The following is a 21,880-nucleotide window of genomic DNA, read 5'->3' as shown; positions in this document are numbered from 1 at the left end:
AATAGTCACAAATTATATTATTGCTACATGTAAACAAATTACTTGCATATCTGATTTTATTCAGATTACTTTTCAAGTGGTAAATAATGCTTTATCACTTATATAGTGCTCTTACATCTTTAGAGTGCTTTTCTCACATTAATTAATCATCATTAAACACTCCGAGGTGGGTAGGTTAATACTATTATCCCCATTTTGCAGATGAAGAAATGTAGACTGAGAGGTTGTGATTTGCTCAAGGCCATGGAGAAGAAACAGAATCAGAGCCGGGATTAGATCTGCGTCCCTAGCTTCTAATTTCAGAAGGCCAGCCAGATTGAGCCACAGTTTTGAAGCAAATTATACACGTGTGCAGGTGGAAACAGCACAGGTTTGCTTGGCCTCTGAGATACCTCACTTGTAATTTTTAAATGGAAATGTTGCTTTTGTGCCATGCTGTGCTGTCATGGTTTGGGCATGCATATTTCCATGTTCATACCTACAAGTGTGGAAATAGCCACTCACTCATTTAGCAACTCTTCCTAATCCGATGGAGCGTTTTTATTTTAAAAATTTTCATTGACATCACCTTTCATCTTAAAAATACCAGTTTCTGGTTCTTTAGGCTTGAACGTAATTGTGTGACCTGGGTACAGCAGGTTTAGCATTGGTACCCAGCACTGTCTGCAGGTCATACCAGTCCTGGCTCTGTTGCTTAAAATTGTTCAGGCTCTGAGACGTAGGTGAAATGCTGACTCGGCAGTTTGCCTTGCTGCTGTTTGGAGCAGGTGAGAGGAGAATTGTCCTCCCTGTGCTAAACCTGTCACCCCTATGGGCAGTGCCTCGCTGATGAGCAGAGAGAGGCATTCACACTCCTTCCCCCTTGGAGAACCACCCCAAGAAAACCAAATAGTCTTGGACTGGAGAGCAGAGCAGAGCGATTTGTGTATCACCTTGATAACCAGAAGCACCTCAGAGTGCTCATTACATTCAGGTGTTAGCAATGGGAGCATGTGCTGAAACAACAGGTGAGGAAACATGAGGTGGAAGAAAGAGGTGCCCTTGTGAGGACCTGCTGGGAAAGGGTGGGTTATTGAGGAACAGGTTAGAGACCTGTGGGCACCTACAGGTGAGAATCAGCTTCATGCTACAGCAGCCTTCTCGGCCATCTTCATTCCAAGTGGTTCTAGTGCCTGGCTGTTGAGGTAGGAGATCTGGCTTCTGTCTCTAGCCCTCTTCCTGACCAGTGTTAGTGGTTAAGTCACTCAGCCTGTAAAATCAGTGCAGTGCTTTCCAAACTGCTCTGCGCTTTAATTCACAGAAAAGTTTTTGAGCTCTTCGGGTGGAAGATCCTGGAGAAGGTGGAATGTAAATAGTTAGACTGGAAAGAGAGAAACTGTTGGAGATAAAAGGAGTTACCTGCTTTCAGACTGCTAAGGAAGTCTTTGGCTGTACGATACGAGTGTTTGGGGGTGGTTTGGAGTCACTAGCCTGCAAGCTGCCCTGGGTTCAGGTTGGCACGATGGAAGTCGGGGACACCTGGAAGGTGATCCCAGGTCTAAAGCTGGTCCCTCAGCTCTGCTGCGACTCTGCTTGTGAAACCTGGAGACAAGACATTGCCTAAAAGCAGCAACGTACTCTTGCCTTTAAATAGCTCAGTGTAGTAGTGGTGAGAGCAGAACCAACGTGTAATCTCCCGCTGTAGTGGTTTGGTTTTTAATCCAGAAGGAATTACACTTTGGGTTACAGGTGTGCTCCTCTAGGGCTGTCCAGGGGGCTGCTCACGGAGCTGCCAGGGATGGCTCTGTCCCGTCAGGGCCTTGAGCAGCACTAATTTTTAACAAGTTGCTGTTGGAAGAAAGGAAGGAAACAAGGTATTTGGCCCTTTGTTTTCTTTTAAGACCATGGAATGCATTTTCTGTCAGTGGATCCTGTTTTAATAACCAGAGCCATGATTAGGTAGTGTTAAGTTTGCTGTTTAATAAATATTTTAGTATGTAGATAAGCCATTGATAACCACATGCATTCACACACTCACACACTTTTATGCCTAAAAGAGGAGAATTCAGAGTTTATTGATACCACTTCCACTATGATGTCTTAAAAGTAACGCATAGTTGGTGGCACTAGGTGTCCAGGCAAATTGAACTCAAATGAACAAACAAACAGGTCATTTATTTTATTTACCCTGAAAGGAATTTTCATTCTTTAATTGTAACTCTAGATATAAATTATGTGTGGAAGATAGACTAATGATTTTCCCATGTTTGATTAAAGGCAAAGAATCAAAGATTTGTTTATATATTTATCTATTTGTTTCTTCGCTGTGATAAAACCAGTTGTTATCCAAACAGTGTGACTGACCTAATAAAGGACATATGCATAATTGATCTCCATCTGTTTTTCAATATTTATTCTCGCTCTATTTTTTTAATAGAGTTCAGTTCCACAAGTGCAGCCTGAAACATTTTTAAGGTGGTATATTTTAGCACTTCTGTAAAAGGTCTCGTTTTATGCTGGCCGCTGAAACGAAAAGGTTTGTTGCTGGTTCCACCCTTTAGTATCCCTTCAAGAGAGATTATATCAAAGAAGAAGAATTAAATTAAAATTGATTGGTGTTATTGTTTTTTTTTTTTTTTTTTTTTTTAAAGGGGATAAAGGGCAATGGAAAGAGCATATGCCCCCGTGCTGCTTTACTGATGGACTATTTTTTAAAAACACAAAAAAGCATATGTGCCCAATTTACATATTTACTAATTAAAAAAGCTTCCTGGAAACATTAAGTAGACTATCTTCTGTAACCTTTAACATTGTAGCTAATGGATATAGCCTGGAAATTTTCATAGAAGGTCCTCTAAATAATGTAAATGATTATGAATGTGTAACTAGTTAATATGCAGCTATGAAAGGATTATCATGTAGAGGTTAATGAACATGCTGCTCTTATGGTTTGCAGGGCTTTTCTTTTTGTGCTTTTAGCTCACTTCATGCATGGAAAGTCATGTATTGGGAATGGCAAGCTTCCTGCCTTTTCCATCTTCATCTGTAATGGGGCAATTAAACTGGAACTTTCTTAAAGGATTTCATAAACATTTTTGTATGCCTAATTATGCTGTGTACTTCACAGTCACTACTAAATCTGAAAGAATGAAGGATGTTGATAGAATGGGCTCTGGCTCTTCTACTCGTTAGTGGTGGGCTCCATTGTGTGTTACCAGTGCCACCAAACGGGGCTGTGCTCTAGGCTTTATACCTTGTACAGAAACTTTACTTTTAAAATGAGTTTAATAGTATGAATTAGATTTCTGAGTTGATGTCTTGTAGAAGTCTGTATACTTCCTCTTAACCTTAAAAATAGTTAGCTTGTGCATTAAGGGGGACATTTGCTAGGCATTTGATTTGTAGGAGTTTCAAGCAAATGATAAATTCAAACTTGTCTTACACGGGGCGAGCTACGTGGCTGAATTTCCTGATGGATTATGAAATAGCGTAACCACAAATGTAGAACTGATCCTTTTCATTTAAGTACTTTGCTCTGTTTAAAGAATTATTAGCTCACAAAGTAGTCCCATTTTTTTTTTACTTCTATATGAGTAGAAAGTGCAGGGTCTGAGATCTGTTCTGCAATAACTGCACATATGCTAACTGAAAAAAAAATTGTCTTTCATCCTGTTGTTTAGGAAAAAAAAAAAAAAGAATTATCTGCTCCAGTGATTTCAGTGGTACTTGAATGTATGTTATTGTTTTCTTTGCAAATTTTCTCATTAATTGCTTTCAAATGTTAGCGTTATTTTGGCTATAGGAAAAACGAAATTTGTAAAAAAAAAAAATCTAGAAAATGCTTATATTGAGAAGATGTCTAGACATATTTAATTGCCTCATGGGTTCATTGCATTTCATATAATTGAATGAAATTGTTTGTGTTATATTTTTGGTAACCATTATTCAGAGATCAGAATATGTTTTGAAAGACAAAATCTCCACGTAATTATGGCAGAGAAGGTCACAGGTTTCAGCATCTTGTCTGTTTGCTGTATTTACATAGCCCCAAAAAAATGCAGTTAAAAAAGAAAAAAAGCATTTAATTTTAATAATGCTCTTTATTTGGGAAATTATTTTGGATCTCTTGGGAAAGCCTGTGGCATAAAGAAATAAGTGAAATATTCAGATTAAAACTTCCTTTTAATTTTGACACCCAGAAAGAACAGAGGGGAAGCCAGCAGCCCGTAATGGTGTCAAATATCTTTGTATTTAAACACTGCAAAATTAATTTGTGCTTTTTCAGATTGAGATGGCCAGTGGAAACATTGGTTGATGTACTGATAAAGGAAAAAAATGTTTTTGGTGCTGTGGGGTTCATTTGTTTTTGTTTTTTAATGAATGAGTTTGGAAGTTACATTGATGCCGTGTTATAACTTATGTTGTTTTCTTATTCTGTAAACCTGTAACACTGAAAATAGATCTCCAGATTGCACAAACTACTACTTATCTTATATCGTGTGTCACCTAATAGTTATGGAGCAGGTATTGTACCAAAATATGAATTGAAAAGCTGTAATTTTTTCTCTGGTTATCAGTCTGCATTAGGGTGTGATAAAGTGTGCTGCTTAAGAACTACCATTCACTTGCCTTTCCTCTGACAAATAAAAATGTATATAGAGACACCAGCAAATCTGTAAAGCTACTGTTCTAGTTTCTGATGCATTGACATTGCAGCTGTGTGCTTAGCCTTGTTTTTTCATGAGTAGTTATCTGTTTTAATGACAGGTGGTCACTAGCTGCCAAGAAAAAATCCAGCACTGGTAAGTGAAAAATGTTTGATTACATGCCTAAAATACTGATGAGTAACCTAGTTTTATTTTAGTAAAGTAGTGCTATTTATTCTAGTGATAGCCAAATCCTACTAGCATCTTTTGGGGATTATAGTTAGCGATCACTCAGAATTATTGAAGTGTACTGTCTTTAAAATGTATATATTTTCCACTGATATCATTACTTTAAATCACAAATACACTGAACCTTAGTGTTTATACTTCTGTTCTAAATACCTAGCTCATTTGTCATTTTCCCCCAAGTAACTTTGTGGGATGAATGCTGAATTTGCCTGATTGGTAAAAAGGTACTCCCAGGGTAGAATTAATTACTATTCTTCTTGTTTTCTTTATAACTATGGAGCAGGTAGGAAAATTCTGCTCTCCCCCTTGCAGATGTGCTAAAACAATGTAAAAGTAATGTTTTTCTGTTTTTTTTTCCCCCAGTAAAGTATGTGATAAAGCTTAGTTTGTAATGCTTAGAAAGAAATGGTTTGTTACGTAAAAAAATTATCTCTGGGCACTTTTTTCTCTGTTGGCAATCTATGGTTAATAGAAAGCATGCTTAGTAAATAATAGTTTTGTGTGGCATCTGAGGAAAATGTACATTTAATGGTGAATGAAATCTTATATTATGAGTTACTGTGAGATATAACAGTTGATCTTACCGATATCAAATTACAATATATCCATGCTGTGTTTACCATGATTTTACTGAGAGAACAACAGGAGCTGTCTTGATTATTGTCTGCAGGGTTATTGCAGAATCACAGCAACTGCCCCTTTAGTGGTGAGATTAAACCTTTGGTTATACACCATCAAGCATATAATATTTTAAATTTATTTTAAGAGGCTTTTTCTTCATGCCTGAAAGATCTCCAAGCAAATAATTTATATTTAGTGTGTATCAAATGTTTTTAGTTTAAATGCACGTAGGCTGCAAGCACTGGATAAGAGGAAGAAAATCAAGGCAATCTATACACATCATCATATTAAATTCTGACTATTGGCTCGCAAAAATAATCTAAAACTAATATGTTTCATTTATGTTTAAAATTCAGAGACTGCATTAATTTTCAATAAGGGAAATATTGAAGTGCCTACTGGTGCTGCTGTGGTGAAGTCAGGCAGAATATTCCCAGCACAGGTACTTTCTCAGGAGCTTTGCAGTGTCCGAACCAGTTTGGTCCCATGTCAAATTATGCATGTGCATTGTAAACTGATTGACAGAAAGCCTTAAAATTCAAACAGATTTTGAAAAGTTCAGAAAATTGTGATGCTTATTTCCTCTTACAAAAATGGCTGAGGTCTGTGGAGGGAGTGGGGTGGGAGGGATGGTTGTGGAAGGAGTTGCTCGTGTGTTTGCTTTTAAGCAAACCCTGGCCATGCCCCCTGTGAACTTTGTGGTTTTGGGCACAGAATGTCAAAAGGAAAACCCAACTTACTGATGGCTTTTATGTAGAAAACCAGTTTATACAGCATCCATACAATCTTTATAAAAATTATTTAAAATTTAGTACCCTTATTTAGATCTTGATTGCGCAAGAGCTGAGTGCTCTTGTTTCAACTGAGTAATTTGTTCATATAAGACCTTTTAAGTAGTCAGTGACACAGAAGAATGTTAAATAGAATTGGGTGAATAACAATAGGATTTTAAAATGCTCAGCTTCAATATATTTCCATTAAATTATTTTCTTTTTTCATTTTTTCAGTACACTTCTTGAAGTGTATTTATAAAGCCATGAATCCAATAATGGCTCTGGTATGGGATTAAACATGGAGACCTTCTGGGGACACGGTCATAGCTGGAGCCCCACGTTCACCCTCCCTGTCCCCTTTGGTTCTTCATTGCACCAAGCACACCCCACAGCTTGTCTCACCACCAGCCACAGGCAAAGAGGGAGGTCAGCTTCCTCCCTTGAGTAAAGCTGTTTCAGGGCAATTAATGAAAAGGATTGATCTTAATTTTCTTTATCTTGATGGTCCAGCTCAGGATGCAGCCGCCCTTTTAGAGATTCCCATAGTGAAGGTTTGGTCAGCAAAGAGCACCAATCCCACCGAAAAAAAGAAACATACTTTGCTCTCTAAAGCAAAATAGCATTTGTAGCAAGTGATTTCTGCTGTACCCTAATCAGATTATTCAGTAACGGGCAGCAGTCAGACCTTAAAGGCAGTATCTTCTTTTCAGATTAATGAAGAAAACATGTTGAGTGACTTTCAGCCATGAAATGATGGGAATGTTTAATCCTGCTGCTGCAAGGGGGGGATTTTCGTACCATTCTCTTCCCACGGGGTCTTCTCCTTATGTTTGAGACATGGGAGCATGTTTGGTTTTTGGTGAGGAGTTGGAGAGCATCAGTGCCCCATGCTCAAATACAGATCTCTGCGAGGCAAAGCCTGGATTCTGTAAATATCATTAAGTGATTGATTGTTATTGTTGACGCCAAGTTGTTACTATATTGCTTCCCCCCCAAAACATCGCAGTGAGTTCTGTTAAGATTCATGAGTTTGGCCTTCCTCTTTGAAGGAAGTGAATTATATTTTCACTTGGAGGTGGGCAATGGACAGAGAAACTTGCCTGAAGAAGTCTGAGAGAAATCTGCTCTCACACCAACGCAGCAGCACGCATCTTTTGTAAATCAGTTATATAGAATACAGCTCTAAGGTCCAAGTGGCATAAAAACCTAAAGTCTTTTTTTCAGGACCAGTTCAGCAACTTGAAATACAAAGTACTCCAGCTATGAAGTAGCAAAGTTCAACTATGGGAGCAAACATAGGAGTCAAAACATAGGAGTATCAGATAATTTTTCATAACGAATGCTGAAGAAGGTTTCACTCTGCTTATGAATCTAAGAAAATCAATGATAATATTTTGAGAGTTGTGTTATCAACTCTGACATTCATTTTTCAGCACATTTATAGATTGCTTTCCTGAATCATCCTCAGAAAACCCGTAATTTGCATCTTGGGTCAGCGTTGTTAAGTGTGCTGCTCCGTGCTTTCACTTGCCTTTTATTGCAGAATTTACTACCATATATGTGTTTACTGTTTTGAAGTAAACAATATCATCAAAGCTGACATTTATATGCCAGCTACTTCATGCAGGAACTGATTTCTGGCCATCTTCAGCGTGGCAGAAGTCCATTAAAAGACTTCCCAGCCGAATTTTAAGTATTTAAGAACGTCTTCACAAAAGAAGGTTTTTTAAAAGGGAGTGTAGTTGCTTGTTTTGCACACAAAGGAAGATGCCCATAGCTGTTGAAATGCTGTATCTTGCAAAGTCAATAGTTTGTCTCAGTTCACCAAGCCATTTCTGTCTTGGGTAGCAACATGCAGCATGAGCCTTGTTTAGTTTTGGGTAGATAACCAGCAGAAGGGATGTTCCTCACCTGTGTTGTCCCTTGTCAGGGACTGAAGATGCGACAGAATCCTGGTGGTGAAACCACCTTTCAGGAATGTTGACTCTTGGTAGGAACACAAAGTTCACGTGAAAATCAGAAATAATTAAATTTTGCCCACCTATGTCGGTTCAAACCAAGGTTATGAATTCTTTATTACAAGTGATACTTTGAAGAATTTGCCTCTTACAAAGTATAAACTGGATTTTCAGTTTTTTTTTCTGAATATTGATGGTGGTATAACTGTTGAACTTGAGCATGGAGTGAGGTCTGCCAAATCCTGGTGAAAGAACTGATTCTTTGCACCCTAAAAAATTCAAATTCAGAAAGGGATGTGCACAATCTAAAATAACCATGTCCCTATTTTAATACGTGTTATTCTAAAATAATCTAGCTATTCTGTCTGTCATCCTAAGTTTTATAAATTTTATAAATAAGTTACTCATCACTTTATAAATAAGTTACTGATCTATCAACTCTATGTGTTTAAAATAGGTTCTTTTTCTGTGTTTTTTTGTGTGTTGGGAAAACATTAACTCTTTACTTTAGATATGAAACTGAATCAACTTGAATTTGTCAACAGGAAGAAGGTGGAGAGCGATTACGAGGCTCTTCAGGAGCGGCTCAGCACGTTGCCCGATAAACTGTCCTACGATATCATGGTACGTACACTGTAGGGTTGACCCAAGAAAAAGGGGCTAAAATTCTTCATAATTAGGGTGTCAGCCCCGGTGGTGAGGTGTTCATCGGGTTGCCGTTAGTACTTCGTAATATTACATTTATTATGATAATAGTTAAACCTTTGCTTCTGTTTCTTTCTCTTTCCTTTGAAATCCATTATAAATTACAATGTTACTGACAACTGAGAACTGATGACATAAATGCTAACACAAAACCTGACATGTTTGATATGTAAATCTATTGTATAGAAAACTATAATTATGACTGAATTACGGTACTTAGTCATTTCCTGAGAAGAAAGTGGCCGTAGTATTTCCTGATTCATGGAAATAAACCCTAGAACATTGATTTTTCCATAAAAAGGTGCTGCTAATTTTTGTTTCACCGATCTTCCCATCGACATAGCCATCTTTTCTGCTGCTTTGAATCTTCCCTAACAACTGCCCACCTCCCACGGTAAACGTCACCCTGTTGGTGTGCGCTCGCCAGAATTGTGACCAAATTGGCTTTTCTCTCTTTGTTTTTTGCCTCCCCCCTTCTCAGGTCCGATTCAAGATACACATTTGAAGGAGGGGAGGTTGTACTGTAAATACCTGGATGGCTAGTTTCAGCACAAAGTGCCTGACTGCTTTTTTCCCTGGCAATCTGGCTCAGTTTATAGGTTTGAATTGTTGGTAGGATGGCGTTGGAGTGCTCTCACCATGAGGGAAAAGAGAGTGTTTCCCTTTCCTGTGCTAATGATAAGGCTCTGGATTTCGTGTGTGTCCTCCCTTTACCATGTGAACGTGTGTGCCCACATGATGCAAAGCAAGAAGATCGTGTTGTTTCGAAGCACAGAAAACCACCCTATTTTTAAAAAAGCTAGATAGGGCTTACTCTTCGTTAAAGCAGCAATGTCAACTCACATCTGTTATTTTAAACGTATATAAATAGTTCCTATCCTGTTAGCCAAATATTTTCATATGTTTTCAATTTTGCTTTCATCGTTTTTGGGGGAAGAGTGAAGAGGCGAACGGTGCAGTCTGCTACTTGAAAACCAAGTCAGGAAGGGTACGTGGGTAGGAAAAGCACATTCTGCATAGTCTTAGTGACAGGGTCCTGCCTATGGCAGAACTGTGTCAAGCTTTGGTACCTCCTGGATACTGGAGCTAGGGGAGATGGCTTTCCAAGGAAACAGATCCACTGTCATCAACAGAAGCGCATCTGAGGAAACGGAATCCTCTCACTCTCAAGAGAAAGCTTGAGCTGGCTGTGGTTCGTAGCTTTTTGCCGCCTCCATTTTAACTTCCATTTGATTTTGGTCTCCTAATTTCTTTGCGGGGAAGCCCAGAGGCAGGCAGGCAGGCAGTGGTAGGTGTGAGGGTAGGACTGCAGGGGGTGGCACAGGAGGCAGGAGCGAGGGTGGCCAGGGCTCGTCCCCAGCAGTACATCTTGCCCACACACCAGCTGTAGAGTCTGGGCTGCGGAAGGTGCCTTAAATCATAAAAATAATGTCTTCTACATTGTATTCTGCATTAAAAGGGAGGTTACACCTTTTTAAAGAAGCACCTCTTAAAGTTTTAAAAGGTGTTTATCCCCAACATACTCCTGTCTGAAGCATTCTGGTCCTGTGTATGGTTCCTGTGCCTGGAGAGTCACTGGAGGACAGGGGCTCCTCGGTGGTGGTGAGGTCCCAGCGCTGGTGAATGAGAAAGTGGGAGCAAGCACAGCCCCTGAGCCTGCTGGTAGCCCCCAAACTGTCACTGGAGTTTCTAGATACTTATTATTAGGCATACAGATATGGAGAAGAGCAACTCATCTTTAGAGTTGACCATACCTATTTAAGTATTTTTAAAAACTTTGGCAAAGCTAAACTTGTTTTTATTAGGAAATGAATGTGGTCTTTGTATAACAAATATATAACTCACCTACATGATAATGTTTTTATTATCAAGGCTTACATATTAAGTGAATTTGTTTTCCATGTGAGCATTCAGCTATATCTAGTTTTATGTCACAAAACAAGTTTTCAGGTTAAATATCACTTCTCTGATTTTCTAAGCACAATACTAATTTCAAATGGATCTGGCAATTTGAATATTTATGAAGGGTTAGTCATTAAATAACTGCTGTAGAATTTTTATGTCTTTAACTCTGTGTTTTACTTCTTTTCTAAAAACTAAGACATAAATGACTGTCCAGGTTTTATTTTCACTAGTGATTTTCAGCTGTTTCTCCTGTGCCTTTGACAGGTACCTTTTGGTCCGCTTGCGTTCATGCCAGGAAAACTTGTCCACACCAATGAGGTTACTGTTCTGCTTGGGGACAACTGGTTTTCAAAATGCTCAGCAAAGCAGGCTGTTGCGCTGGTTGAGCACAGAAAAAAACGTATGTATGTTTCTGAACATAATTGAATAGTCAAAATTGTCTATACTAATATGTGAAATTAGTAGCTTCTACACTATTTTTGCTTTTTCTGAGCTTGCTGACAGAAGTCTCATTCAGATGTACTATCAATTTAGCACCTTGTTTGCTATCTTTACTTTGTGTTTTATTGGATATGTCTAATTTTTTTAAACATCTAGCCAGAGTTTTTTTCTTTGGTAATGATACATCAGCTTAAGTTACCAAAATTCAGGTATTGATACGAGATGTTAGAATACAAGATCAGTCAAGGTTTGTTCATTCACTTATTACACACAAAAGTAAAAAAAATACAAAGCAAACCTAACTAACTCCCCTCTCACTTTTTTTTTAATGTGAGAAATGCTGTATTCTCTTCTAGAAAGTGGACATCCCATTATACTTTTGCTCTTAGTTACTTTATTCCCTATATTCTGTTTCCTTGTCTTGTCTCTCATTTCTTTGCTCCCTTGTCATCTGCTTGCTTTTTTTTTTTTTGCCCCTTTGTCCATATAATTTTCCAGCTTTCTTCTCCCTGTGTATGTGCTTTACTCCTGCATCTTGGCTTTTTCTCTTGCTGCTCAGCTGCATTTCTGTCTCCTCCCTTGCCATTCCTCTCCATTGGTGTGGAGAGATCCACTGGATCTCCCCAGATCAGGTGCCCTTGGTGACCACCAAATTCATCTTATGTAGAAGCAGATCACAGGGGCAGAAAAGCAACTCCTGGTTTTGTTTCAGCTCTTTTTTGGTTGGTGGGATCTTGGCTTTGAAGAGCCAGGACCACCAGAGAGTGGTGTGCATGGTGCACTTTGGAGCCTCTTTATGTTAGAAAGAATGAGAGCCTAAAATATTTGATGTAAATGTCAAGGAAGAAAAAGCACAATAAAATGGAAAATAAATTGGTACCTATTAGCCTTTGCTGTTTGCTTCAGATAAGCGTTTGAGTAAATTTTTTTCTTATTGGTTTTACCTATAATCTGTCTCATTCCTGGCTGAGTGCTCACTGTGGCTTTACCCTGTGTATGTTACAAGCAGCATGGCTATTTACATTGCATTTTTGTTTATAAGTTCAGCTACCCATGTTGCTGCCTGCAGCAGAACACCTCAGAGGTTCCTCAGCTGAATACAGTTTATTTTCAATTCTGTGCAAGCAATATTTGTGTAAGAAAAGTTTTTTTTTTTTAATAAAAATTAATTAATTCTATTACTTTAAAATATTCCTTTATGAAGAACATTACCAAAAGTATGTAATTTGTATTTCACCTATTATCTTTCTTAACCTGGTTCTCCTGACACAACTTTGCAATTTTCTTTCTTACTGAACTGAATCTACGTTATTTATTGTGACTGTTGAGAGATCTCAGGCCCATATCTTTTTCCTTGATCATCTGATATTTTTTTCAGTGCTGCAGAATATTTTTGTCACCATTACATTCAGTGAAATCATTTGACCTTTGCATAGTAGATGTTTGAACATTAAGTAGTCTGCTGGGAGACACACAATAAATGCTGGGTTCTTTCCTTTATGATCTTTTAAATTGCATTTAAAATATGAACCCAGAAATACTCATTTCTTTTAAAGCAAAATAGTCACTGATGCCTGGATATAAACCCTCCATTCAGCTGATCGTTCACTTCAGCTGTGTGATGGCTGCCAGTGGGAGGCTCCAAAACACTGATATTAACTAAAAACTTTTTATTTAAAGGATTTTTTTTGTCTTGGAGTATAAACCCCATATTGACTGTGAAAAAAAAAATTTCTTTCATGAATACATTTTTCTCCCTTTAAAAAATACAACTGACCTGAACTCTTTCAACCATTTTCACACTAAATGAGTGCAATTTGGAGATTTTATTTGTTTATTCTAATTAGGAAAAAAGTTATTTATGTGAAAGACCTGTAGGCCACAGCTGTATAATGTCAGTTGACCACTTGTGGCACAAATGTGAAAGACTGACGTTTCACAAGTATTAAAGTCTTTATTTTTTTTGTGTGTGTGTATTGCACTGTGGTTATTTTCATAGGTGTGACTCTTGATTTCTCTGGCATTTTGTGAGCATTAGGGGCTTCATAGTTTACAGGGTGATGTGTATTGGGCATTATCGTTACACTGACACGATGTGGTTTGATTTTTAGCATGTAATCTTTTTGTTTCAGCCGTAAAAATTGTGAGTAGGTCAGAGAGAGTGAAAAGAGGGCACGCTGACTGCGGGGGATTAGGTGGAAGCAGTCCCCGATGTCCTGTGTGCCAGTCGCAAGGTCCTAACGCAGCAAAGCTTTTTTTAAGCACGTGCTTAAAGGCTTTGACATCTAGGAATTGGGGTCTGACCAGAGGAAAGAAAGGCTCGTGCTGGAATTGCTTCCCGGACAGAAAGCTGGCAATATTTGTTGATGGCTTGTTTTCTTCAGTGACCTACATTTTGTTATTCAATATTACTCCGTTTAATTTAGATGGGTATTTTTTCATAACTAGCCGGTCAAATGCGTTCAGATAACTGAAATGAACTTAATTAGTATAGCACTAATAATTCAGTGCTTTAACAGAAATTAAGAGTTCCAAGGAAACAAATCCAAAGCACACATTTTCATTGTTTACCATGTCTCGTGTCCCACTCTCCTGATCGGTGAGGAGTGGGAGAGCATCTGTTCAGGGTTCAAGTTTTGTAGTGGGACTGACTCTTAGGTAGAAAAAAGGCAAGAGATTCCTGTAATTCACTTTTCAGTTTTGTTTCTTGCTGGTTCTAAGGAGCTTTATTGCCTTTGACTAGTTTTGTGTGGGTCTGCCCACTGAGGACCTCTCTCTGGTCACCAGGGGTGACCCTGTTTGTCTCCAATACACCGCTGCCCTGGCACATTGTTTGTCAAGGTTCACCAAAAATTGTCTTTACAAACAAATTTTGTCTTTGTTTGATTCCTTCTGCATATGTTGGATGCAGACCAGAATGCACAATGTGAATCTGTGTGCTTAAGCAGTGGTAGTGCCAGATAAATCAAACAGCATCAGTGAGGGTAAAGCCTGGGAAGTTAGGGGTAGCAATGAGAGTGTACTATATATAAAAGCTTTAAATATTACTTAGTACTAATTAGGTCATAATTTTAGTAGTTTTGTTAAATTCACTTTTTAAAGGAGAACGAGGGAAAAAACATGTTTGCTTCTGTGGAATAGAGAAATGCCCAGCCACAAGCAGATTAATTTCTTGGTTAAAATGTATTTAATCGAAAGGAATAACTGAAGGGTGGCTGTTCTGAATTTTAGAAGTGAGTGCACTTTAACTGACGTAGATGTAGAAAGCCCTATTTTGGGGACACATTTTTGTTTGCTTAGCTTTTGATTTAGATGCAAACTGTTCAGCATCGTGATTGGTTGGAATGTATTTGGTAAAATTTGGGACAGTCACTCATGTCAAACGTTACTTTTTCATAAAATATTGATCACGTCTTTTTGAATAATATTTGAGTTGCTGTAGATCTTTCATTAGCTGCATATTTTTGTGACATCCTCGATGTTAAGTTAGTCCCAAAACTGTTAAAAAAAAGTAAATCTAGTGAAGTTTATGGAATTGCCAAGTATATTTTTAATTGTTTTAAATTTGTTGCAGTTTGTTAAATCAGGTAGTACAGATAATGGGAAACATTTTACACATATGTTTGTGTGTAAAACTGTGAAGAAATAGTGAAGTAGATTAAAGGATATGCACACCAAATTCCATTATAATAAAAGAAATTAGCTTTTTAAGTATGTCACAGTTTAGCACAACAATAATGCAATTGTAGTTTTTTCTCTTACAATTATCTTGCTTAAGGTACTTCATAATATTTCTGTTCTCCTCAAGGCAAGACTGTATTGTCTTAGAATTCAAAGAGGGAATAAAGATTCTTTTTGTGAATATGGGATTATATCTTTTACGTGTTTGTGATGATATAAATTACTTTTTTTCTCTATATCAGTAATCGCATTAATTCTTTAAGATGGGAAATTTTTCATTACAATAGTCCCTGTGGTAGTTACTATAGAAAGAAATTAAATAGATTTTTCTTGTAAATATTTGTGGATTAATTCAGTATGCTAGCTATTCCAAGTGTCTAAACACTTTAAAAGGTGGGAAATTAAAACATGCACATAGAACTAGGAGTGGTTTTATTGTGTTAAAAATTTATCAGATAAAAAAAAAATCCCACTTAAAGGAGAATTGTTGAACTACTTAGCAATTGTGTCTTCAGTATATGTAAGAATACCCTTGCAGTGTCATGCTGCAAATGAATTCATGAAATGAAAATACTGATTACATTAACATACAGTATTGTGATGGTACCCAATTGTAAATTGCAGTATGTAACCCTTAATACAAATATTTGTGTCAATCAAAATTGACCGATAGCTTAGTATACAGGGCTTAAAAGATACCATTGTTTTTAATAAATAAGATGATCCAGGCAGATCAGGACCAGTTTGAATTTGTCCCTTATCAGCATTTCCAGAAAAAAGGAGACTGTCCCTAAAATACATGATAGGAAAGCTTTCCATTTCTCATCTGTGAATGAGTGAGTCCTTTAGAGGTTTTAATGTTTCATCCAAGGGTGAAAATAACTTCCTTTATATTCTAAAGAATGTCACACGAACTTGCCTACTCACTTTTTGGGGGGGGAAAGAACAAAAAATGCAGGGAATGTTACAAAGAAATCTAGCTGTTGCTTTTCTTTGTTAAAAAAAAAAATCTACTATCTTTCTGCATGCTGGAGAATTTTCTTCCACTGTGCTTTTGAACGTTTTTTTACCATTTTTGGTGACTATCACTTTTTAGTTTGATAACCTCCATCAGTTCCTTCCTTACCCTTGCTAAGTTAGGGGCCGATTCAGCGGAGTGCTAAGTGCTCTAAATTTGCTCTGTGGTTCCCAGGAGGTGTTTGGTTTCTCACAGGACCACAGTCTACGTATTTTAACCAGAGCACAGTGGAAGAAAGTAAGGGGAATAGACTCCATTCTGTGTGTTAGAGATTCAGAGAAGCCCCTACCTTTTTGTGATTCTTACTAGGCAACAGAGGAGTTGTCTGAATGCCACCTTCCTTCATTTAGGAGGAATTTAAATGTATTCATGTAATTCTAGCAATTACATAGGTGTGTGAACCTAAAAGAGAAATGCATTGCATTTACTTGAGTGTTCCTAAAGCCAAATTACCTATACAAATTTTTACAGAAGGAAATCCAAATTGCTTTGGTTTTGATACCAAGGAAAAATGGAAAACAGAGGGAAGGTTGTCTTTACAAGGTGCAGAGCTGCTGCACAAAGGGTTGCATTGCGTTTTAAAGAACTAGTGCAGTTGCTGTTACAAAGAATAAATTTATTTATGTTGTTGCAAGCACAAAGAGAGCCTAAATCCATATACACAAAAAGCAATCAGGATTCTCTTTTGAATCTTAAATCAAACTCATCTCTAGAAAAACGAAGAGGAAAGAATAGAACAAAATAGAAGGGTGTTTTGAAAAGCTTTTGGTAGATACTACTTTCTGCAGAACTGTAGATCTCATTTGTTTCAAGGAACCTGTGCTGGTTTGTTGGATAATTATTGGCTAAAAAATAATTGTTGCAGACTAAATATATATTTATTGAAATACAGTTAAAAATCCTCAGATGATTAGTCTACTTATGCAGACTCTTAAAAGCAAGAAAACAAGTAAAGCATTTAAAATAGCATGCCATAACTCAACCCATTAATAGTACTTGTAATTGTGCTGTAGCGCTGCACTTTTGCAAGGAAATACTTTTCCATCTCCAAAGAATTCAGGAGTGGGGTACGTGCATTGGATTGTGTGGTACTTTACCTCCAGCCTCGGTAATATTATCACACTCCATTAATGGGCTGTGTGATGGGTGTTCTTGTTTTGTTCGGGGGTCAATCATAATTGTGCTGGAAATTGCCGATCAAGGATTTTGTGTGCAAAATGCTCTTCTCTGATTCCTGTGTGTAACTTCCCTTCTGCACCTGAAATGGGGTGGTGGCAGCCCAGCATTTCCACGCTGGGGAGTGGGAACTGCTGAGGTGCTGCCCTCAGGGACACACACTGGGTTCTCTCTCCGGAGGAGCTGAGCTGCTGTCAGTAATTGAGGTAGGTGGCTGTTCCCCGGCTTATCCAAACACTCTGTGTGTGTATAACCCTCTTAGGACCGGTTACCTTCTACTTGAGAAAAGACGATGAAGGGATTTCAGCTCTAAATCTCAATTACATACAGAATTCTATGAAATGCTTCATCTGCGATTTCTGTCCAGTCACCCATCCTCAAGGGAGGTTATCTCTTGATTTCCCAGTCTTTCTCCCCAATGTTACATCCACAAGCATCCCTCGAAGACAAACTGAACTCGGCAAGGTAGACCAGACTTCTTCTCGGTTTGTCCTGTTTCACAAAATCTGACTTTTCAGAATAGATCAACCTGTTCTCACTATTCTTGTCTGTTCTTACTATTTAAATCCCAGTGTAACACACAGTTTCCAGAAGTAACTAAAATAATGTCTATGATTCCCCAAATCCTTATAGACAACACTCCAAGGACATTAATGTCAAACTCAGATAATTAAAATTTGTATCCAGCCAAGCTAATTAACCCATTAAAGCCAAAACACAGAGATGAGAATTTGTGTCAGTTTGGCATTAGTACGTTGTCATGTCTTGTAAAATCTGGCTTCAGTGGACTTCATTTCAACAATATGAGATGTGTTCCCCAATTATTTTTTTCCTCTCTCAGAGTATATGTATTTTGTGTGCAAAATGCTCTTCTCTGATTCCTGTGTGTAACTTCCCTTCTGCACCTGAAATGGGGTGGTGGCAGCCCAGCATTTCCACGCTGGGGAGTGGGAACTGCTGAGGTGCTGCCCTCAGGGACACACACTGGGTTCTCTCTCCGGAGGAGCTGAGCTGCTGTCAGTAATTGAGGTAGGTGGCTGTTCCCCGGCTTATCCAAACACTCTGTGTGTGTATAACCCTCTTAGGACCGGTTACCTTCTACTTGAGAAAAGACGATGAAGGGATTTCAGCTCTAAATCTCAATTACATACAGAATTCTATGAAATGCTTCATCTGCGATTTCTGTCCAGTCACCCATCCTCAAGGGAGGTTATCTCTTGATTTCCCAGTCTTTCTCCCCAATGTTACATCCACAAGCATCCCTCGAAGACAAACTGAACTCGGCAAGGTAGACCAGACTTCTTCTCGGTTTGTCCTGTTTCACAAAATCTGACTTTTCAGAATAGATCAACCTGTTCTCACTATTCTTGTCTGTTCTTACTATTTAAATCCCAGTGTAACACACAGTTTCCAGAAGTAACTAAAATAATGTCTATGATTCCCCAAATCCTTATAGACAACACTCCAAGGACATTAATGTCAAACTCAGATAATTAAAATTTGTATCCAGCCAAGCTAATTAACCCATTAAAGCCAAAACACAGAGATGAGAATTTGTGTCAGTTTGGCATTAGTACGTTGTCATGTCTTGTAAAATCTGGCTTCAGTGGACTTCATTTCAACAATATGAGATGTGTTCCCCAATTATTTTTTTCCTCTCTCAGTGTATATGTAGCAAGCAGACGGCTGATTCTTAAAAATGGCCAATCGTGGGGTAAGGAAATCCAGTCGAGTCCTTTCAGACTGATAGGGGAGCTGGGAAAGAATGATCTAAATGTAAAGAAATCTCACTGAAATGTAAAATATTCAAAGGCTGCTGCGCAGAGGAAATCTACATATCCTGATTTCTGATTCTAATATCTTTTCCTTTTGGCAGCCCTGGAAAACGGTCCCAGAGACTCTGGCTTGTCTGTGGTGCTGGACTGTCTTTCCAAGCGGTTTAGCTGAGACATGTAAATAGGAACTACCCGGGTTCACCTGAAAGCCATGTCAGACTTTTCTCAGATTATTGGATGTGACAAAGTTGGACAACAGCCTCTGGTTCAATCCGTCTTAAAAGGCTCTAAGAAGCTTAAACCACAGGGTAGTGAGAGGAGGAGACTATGGAGCCTCTCGACCGATATTTTTCTGGGGGTCTCTGAGTAAAAAAAAAAACAACAAACACTTGTAATTTGTAAAGCGAATTGTTTCTCACTAGATCCGGTACGTTTTAAAATTCAGTGAGTGATGTTGGAGGCTTTGAGGATGCGCAGTGGCGAGTTTAATACATGAGACCCTGCACTTCCTCTGCAGTTAATGGGCACAAACCCTTTTCCAGGAGCCCCTTTCTTCATCAAGGGCCTGGCCACGAGAAGGTCCCTCCTTGGGCTGACCGGGAGCCCCAGAATCCCGGCCGGGGACGTGGGGACGGAGCATCTCCCTAATCCCAGCTCTGCTGACGTGCTGTGTGGCCTGGGGCAAATCACTTAAACTGTCTGTTTCTTCATCTGTAAAATAGGAGAGAGTAATACTTACCTCCCTGGCAGGGCGCTGGGCAGATTAGTTAGTGCTTGTACAGCATTTGAAAAGAAAAGGCGATGTGTAAAAGCTGAGTGTCCTCACCTGGCGGAGCAAAGCCACGCGCTCACCTCGGGGAAGCAGCATCACAAGCTGGTGCTCCAGGAGCAGCGTGCTCGGGGTGGCTGGTGAACAATATTTAGATATACAGGCAACGGCTGAGAGGCTCGTGGTGTTTAAGAAACAGCTGAGCATCACATTTAGTGGGAATGTAAAATAAAAGCCTGAGGAAAATTGGTCTCAAGCTAGACGTTTCTGTATATTGAGACTACCTTTAAGAGCTGAAAGCACAGATGGGAGCACTTTGCACGAAAACCATCGCCACCTCGCTTTGATTTGGACTTTGGAGGGTGCGTTATGCACTGGAAAAAAGCTGTGGACGAGGTTGGTAGGAATTAACTGAAGAATGGAAGGTGCGTGCGAGAGGCGATGGCTGCTGTGTCTGACGGAGGACGGGGCGGCTCTCGGAGGAGTTGTGTAAGGGGAGCAGGACCCTCATCGCCTCTGGAAGGAGCTGTGTCTTCTGGAGGGTTGAATGTTCTTTAGAAGTAGTATTTCATTTCCAGTAAGAAATGCAAATTGGAGCATTTTTCAGGGGGAAAATCTTAATCTATTTCTTAGAAACGGCTTAACTAATGGAGCTGCCTGCACATTTGACACACAGGTTGTTGTTTGGTTTAAAGGCTAATGCTTTTGAAATGCCCCAAAAGTCTGAGCTGTGTCTTTGTGCTTCTTGTTGGAAAGGATGGATATTCGCTTGAGTAGCCTTTTCCAAAGTGCATAATGTCATTTCTAAACTGTCTGCTGCAAAGAATATGTTTTTAAGGAATTGTATTGGAGGCACTGTGAAATATTAACAGGGAAAAAAGCATACAATACTGAATCTGTTAAAATTTGGGTGAGAGTTACCACGTGTGGAGGTAGTTGTGCTTTGCCGTGGCTGTTTGATGTGTAGTTCCCTCTTCTGCATGTGCAGAGGGGGAGGAGGGATCCAAACCTGTGTGTGGAAGTCCGGGCCACTAAGTAGATTTTATTTTACAAATACAACTGCAAACTCATGTTGTCTACTTAAGTGCATTTTGTAATAATTTTGTGATTATTAATATATTTGCACACATCCTTATCTGAAAGGCCTATTGTTACAATAAATGTAATCTGAACCATTTATAACTGCATACCCTAGCCAGAAAACTCTGCAGGGAGTAGCTATCTATGTACTATAACTTTTTAGGATTAGACTCTAGACCAGAGAGATACTTATTCAGATACTAAACAGGCAAAAGGAGAGTTAAAGGAAAGAGAAAGAGTACTGGGAAAATACTTTGAAAATAGTTTTCCAACTAGACTATTTCGTGGTTAAGTTTTCCCTCATTACAAGTTCCTGTCTGTAAAATGGGAATAGCAGGGTGCTCTGCTGTACTTTATCTTGTGAAAATAAATAATTTAAGGTGTGTGAGGTTTCTTACATGCTACAGTGCTGGTGATCACGTGTACGTGTCACAGATAGAAGCAGCGCAGAGGAAGGAGGTAGCCACGTTCATGAAGTGAGTTACTGCTTAAAGAAAGTTTCTTGGAGTGTGACTTTGCTGATCCCATGGTAGAAAGGATCTCTTTGCTGCCTTCATAGTATTAGATGAGACATCTTGTTCTTGTATTGCTTTAATGATTCCAAAAAAGAAATTTAAAATAGAAAATCAGCTTACTTCTTCACAAAAGCTTTCAGCTCCTTCAGGGTATGTAGGACCAGTAGGTGCAAGGTCTTAGAGATCCTCTGTTGAAACTAATTTATGTAGTAAGTCTTCCCTCCTGAAAATTTGCATTTGTATTAGTTTTGAGTTGAACAAAGAGTGCAAGTCTATTAATATTATTAGTATAAGGCTTTAATTGTGCCCTCTTTCCCCCAATTCTTAAGACTTAGCAAAGCTGTGTTTCCTTTTCAGGCGGTTATGACCTTCTTCTTTTGCAAATTAGTTTGTTTTTTATGATAACTTTAAGGTAAAAGTGAAACTTAAGTTTTTAATATTTTATAAATTGCTGTTGAAAGGATTCATTATTTAATTGGCACGAGGGGATGTAGAAAGCAATGTCTCAAATGAACTAATGTCTGAGAACTGGGTAGTTCTTAAAGTAGGTTTGCAAAATTGCAGTAAAGTGTAGTTGCCCAGAGAGAAG

General features: G+C 38.6%; 1 protein-coding gene across 2 annotated transcripts in view; it reads left to right on the top strand.

Annotated features, from left to right (window-relative positions):
* Positions 1-616: 616 nt before the first annotated feature.
* Positions 617-21,880, top strand: part of URI1 (URI1 prefoldin-like chaperone) — a 35,063-nt gene continuing 13,799 nt past the window's right edge. Inside the window, exons 1-3 of one of the 2 annotated variants that reach the window (XM_014942401.1) lie at positions 617-4,781; positions 8,772-8,850; positions 11,101-11,236. In XM_014942401.1, the coding sequence (XP_014797887.1) occupies positions 8,848-8,850; positions 11,101-11,236 (139 nt within the window). In that variant the 5' untranslated portion in view covers positions 617-4,781; positions 8,772-8,847. Of the gene's footprint in view, positions 4,782-6,159; positions 8,851-11,100; positions 11,237-21,880 lie in introns of those variants that run through there. The other variant, XM_014942400.1, reaches the window with a different exon arrangement.

This window comes from Calidris pugnax, unplaced genomic scaffold, assembly GCF_001431845.1.
Source record: "Calidris pugnax isolate Ruff unplaced genomic scaffold, ASM143184v1 scaffold28, whole genome shotgun sequence".
NCBI classification, from domain to species: domain Eukaryota; kingdom Metazoa; phylum Chordata; class Aves; order Charadriiformes; family Scolopacidae; genus Calidris; species Calidris pugnax.
Note: the sequence above shows the minus strand (reverse complement) of the source record. Positions and strands in the feature narration are given on the sequence as shown.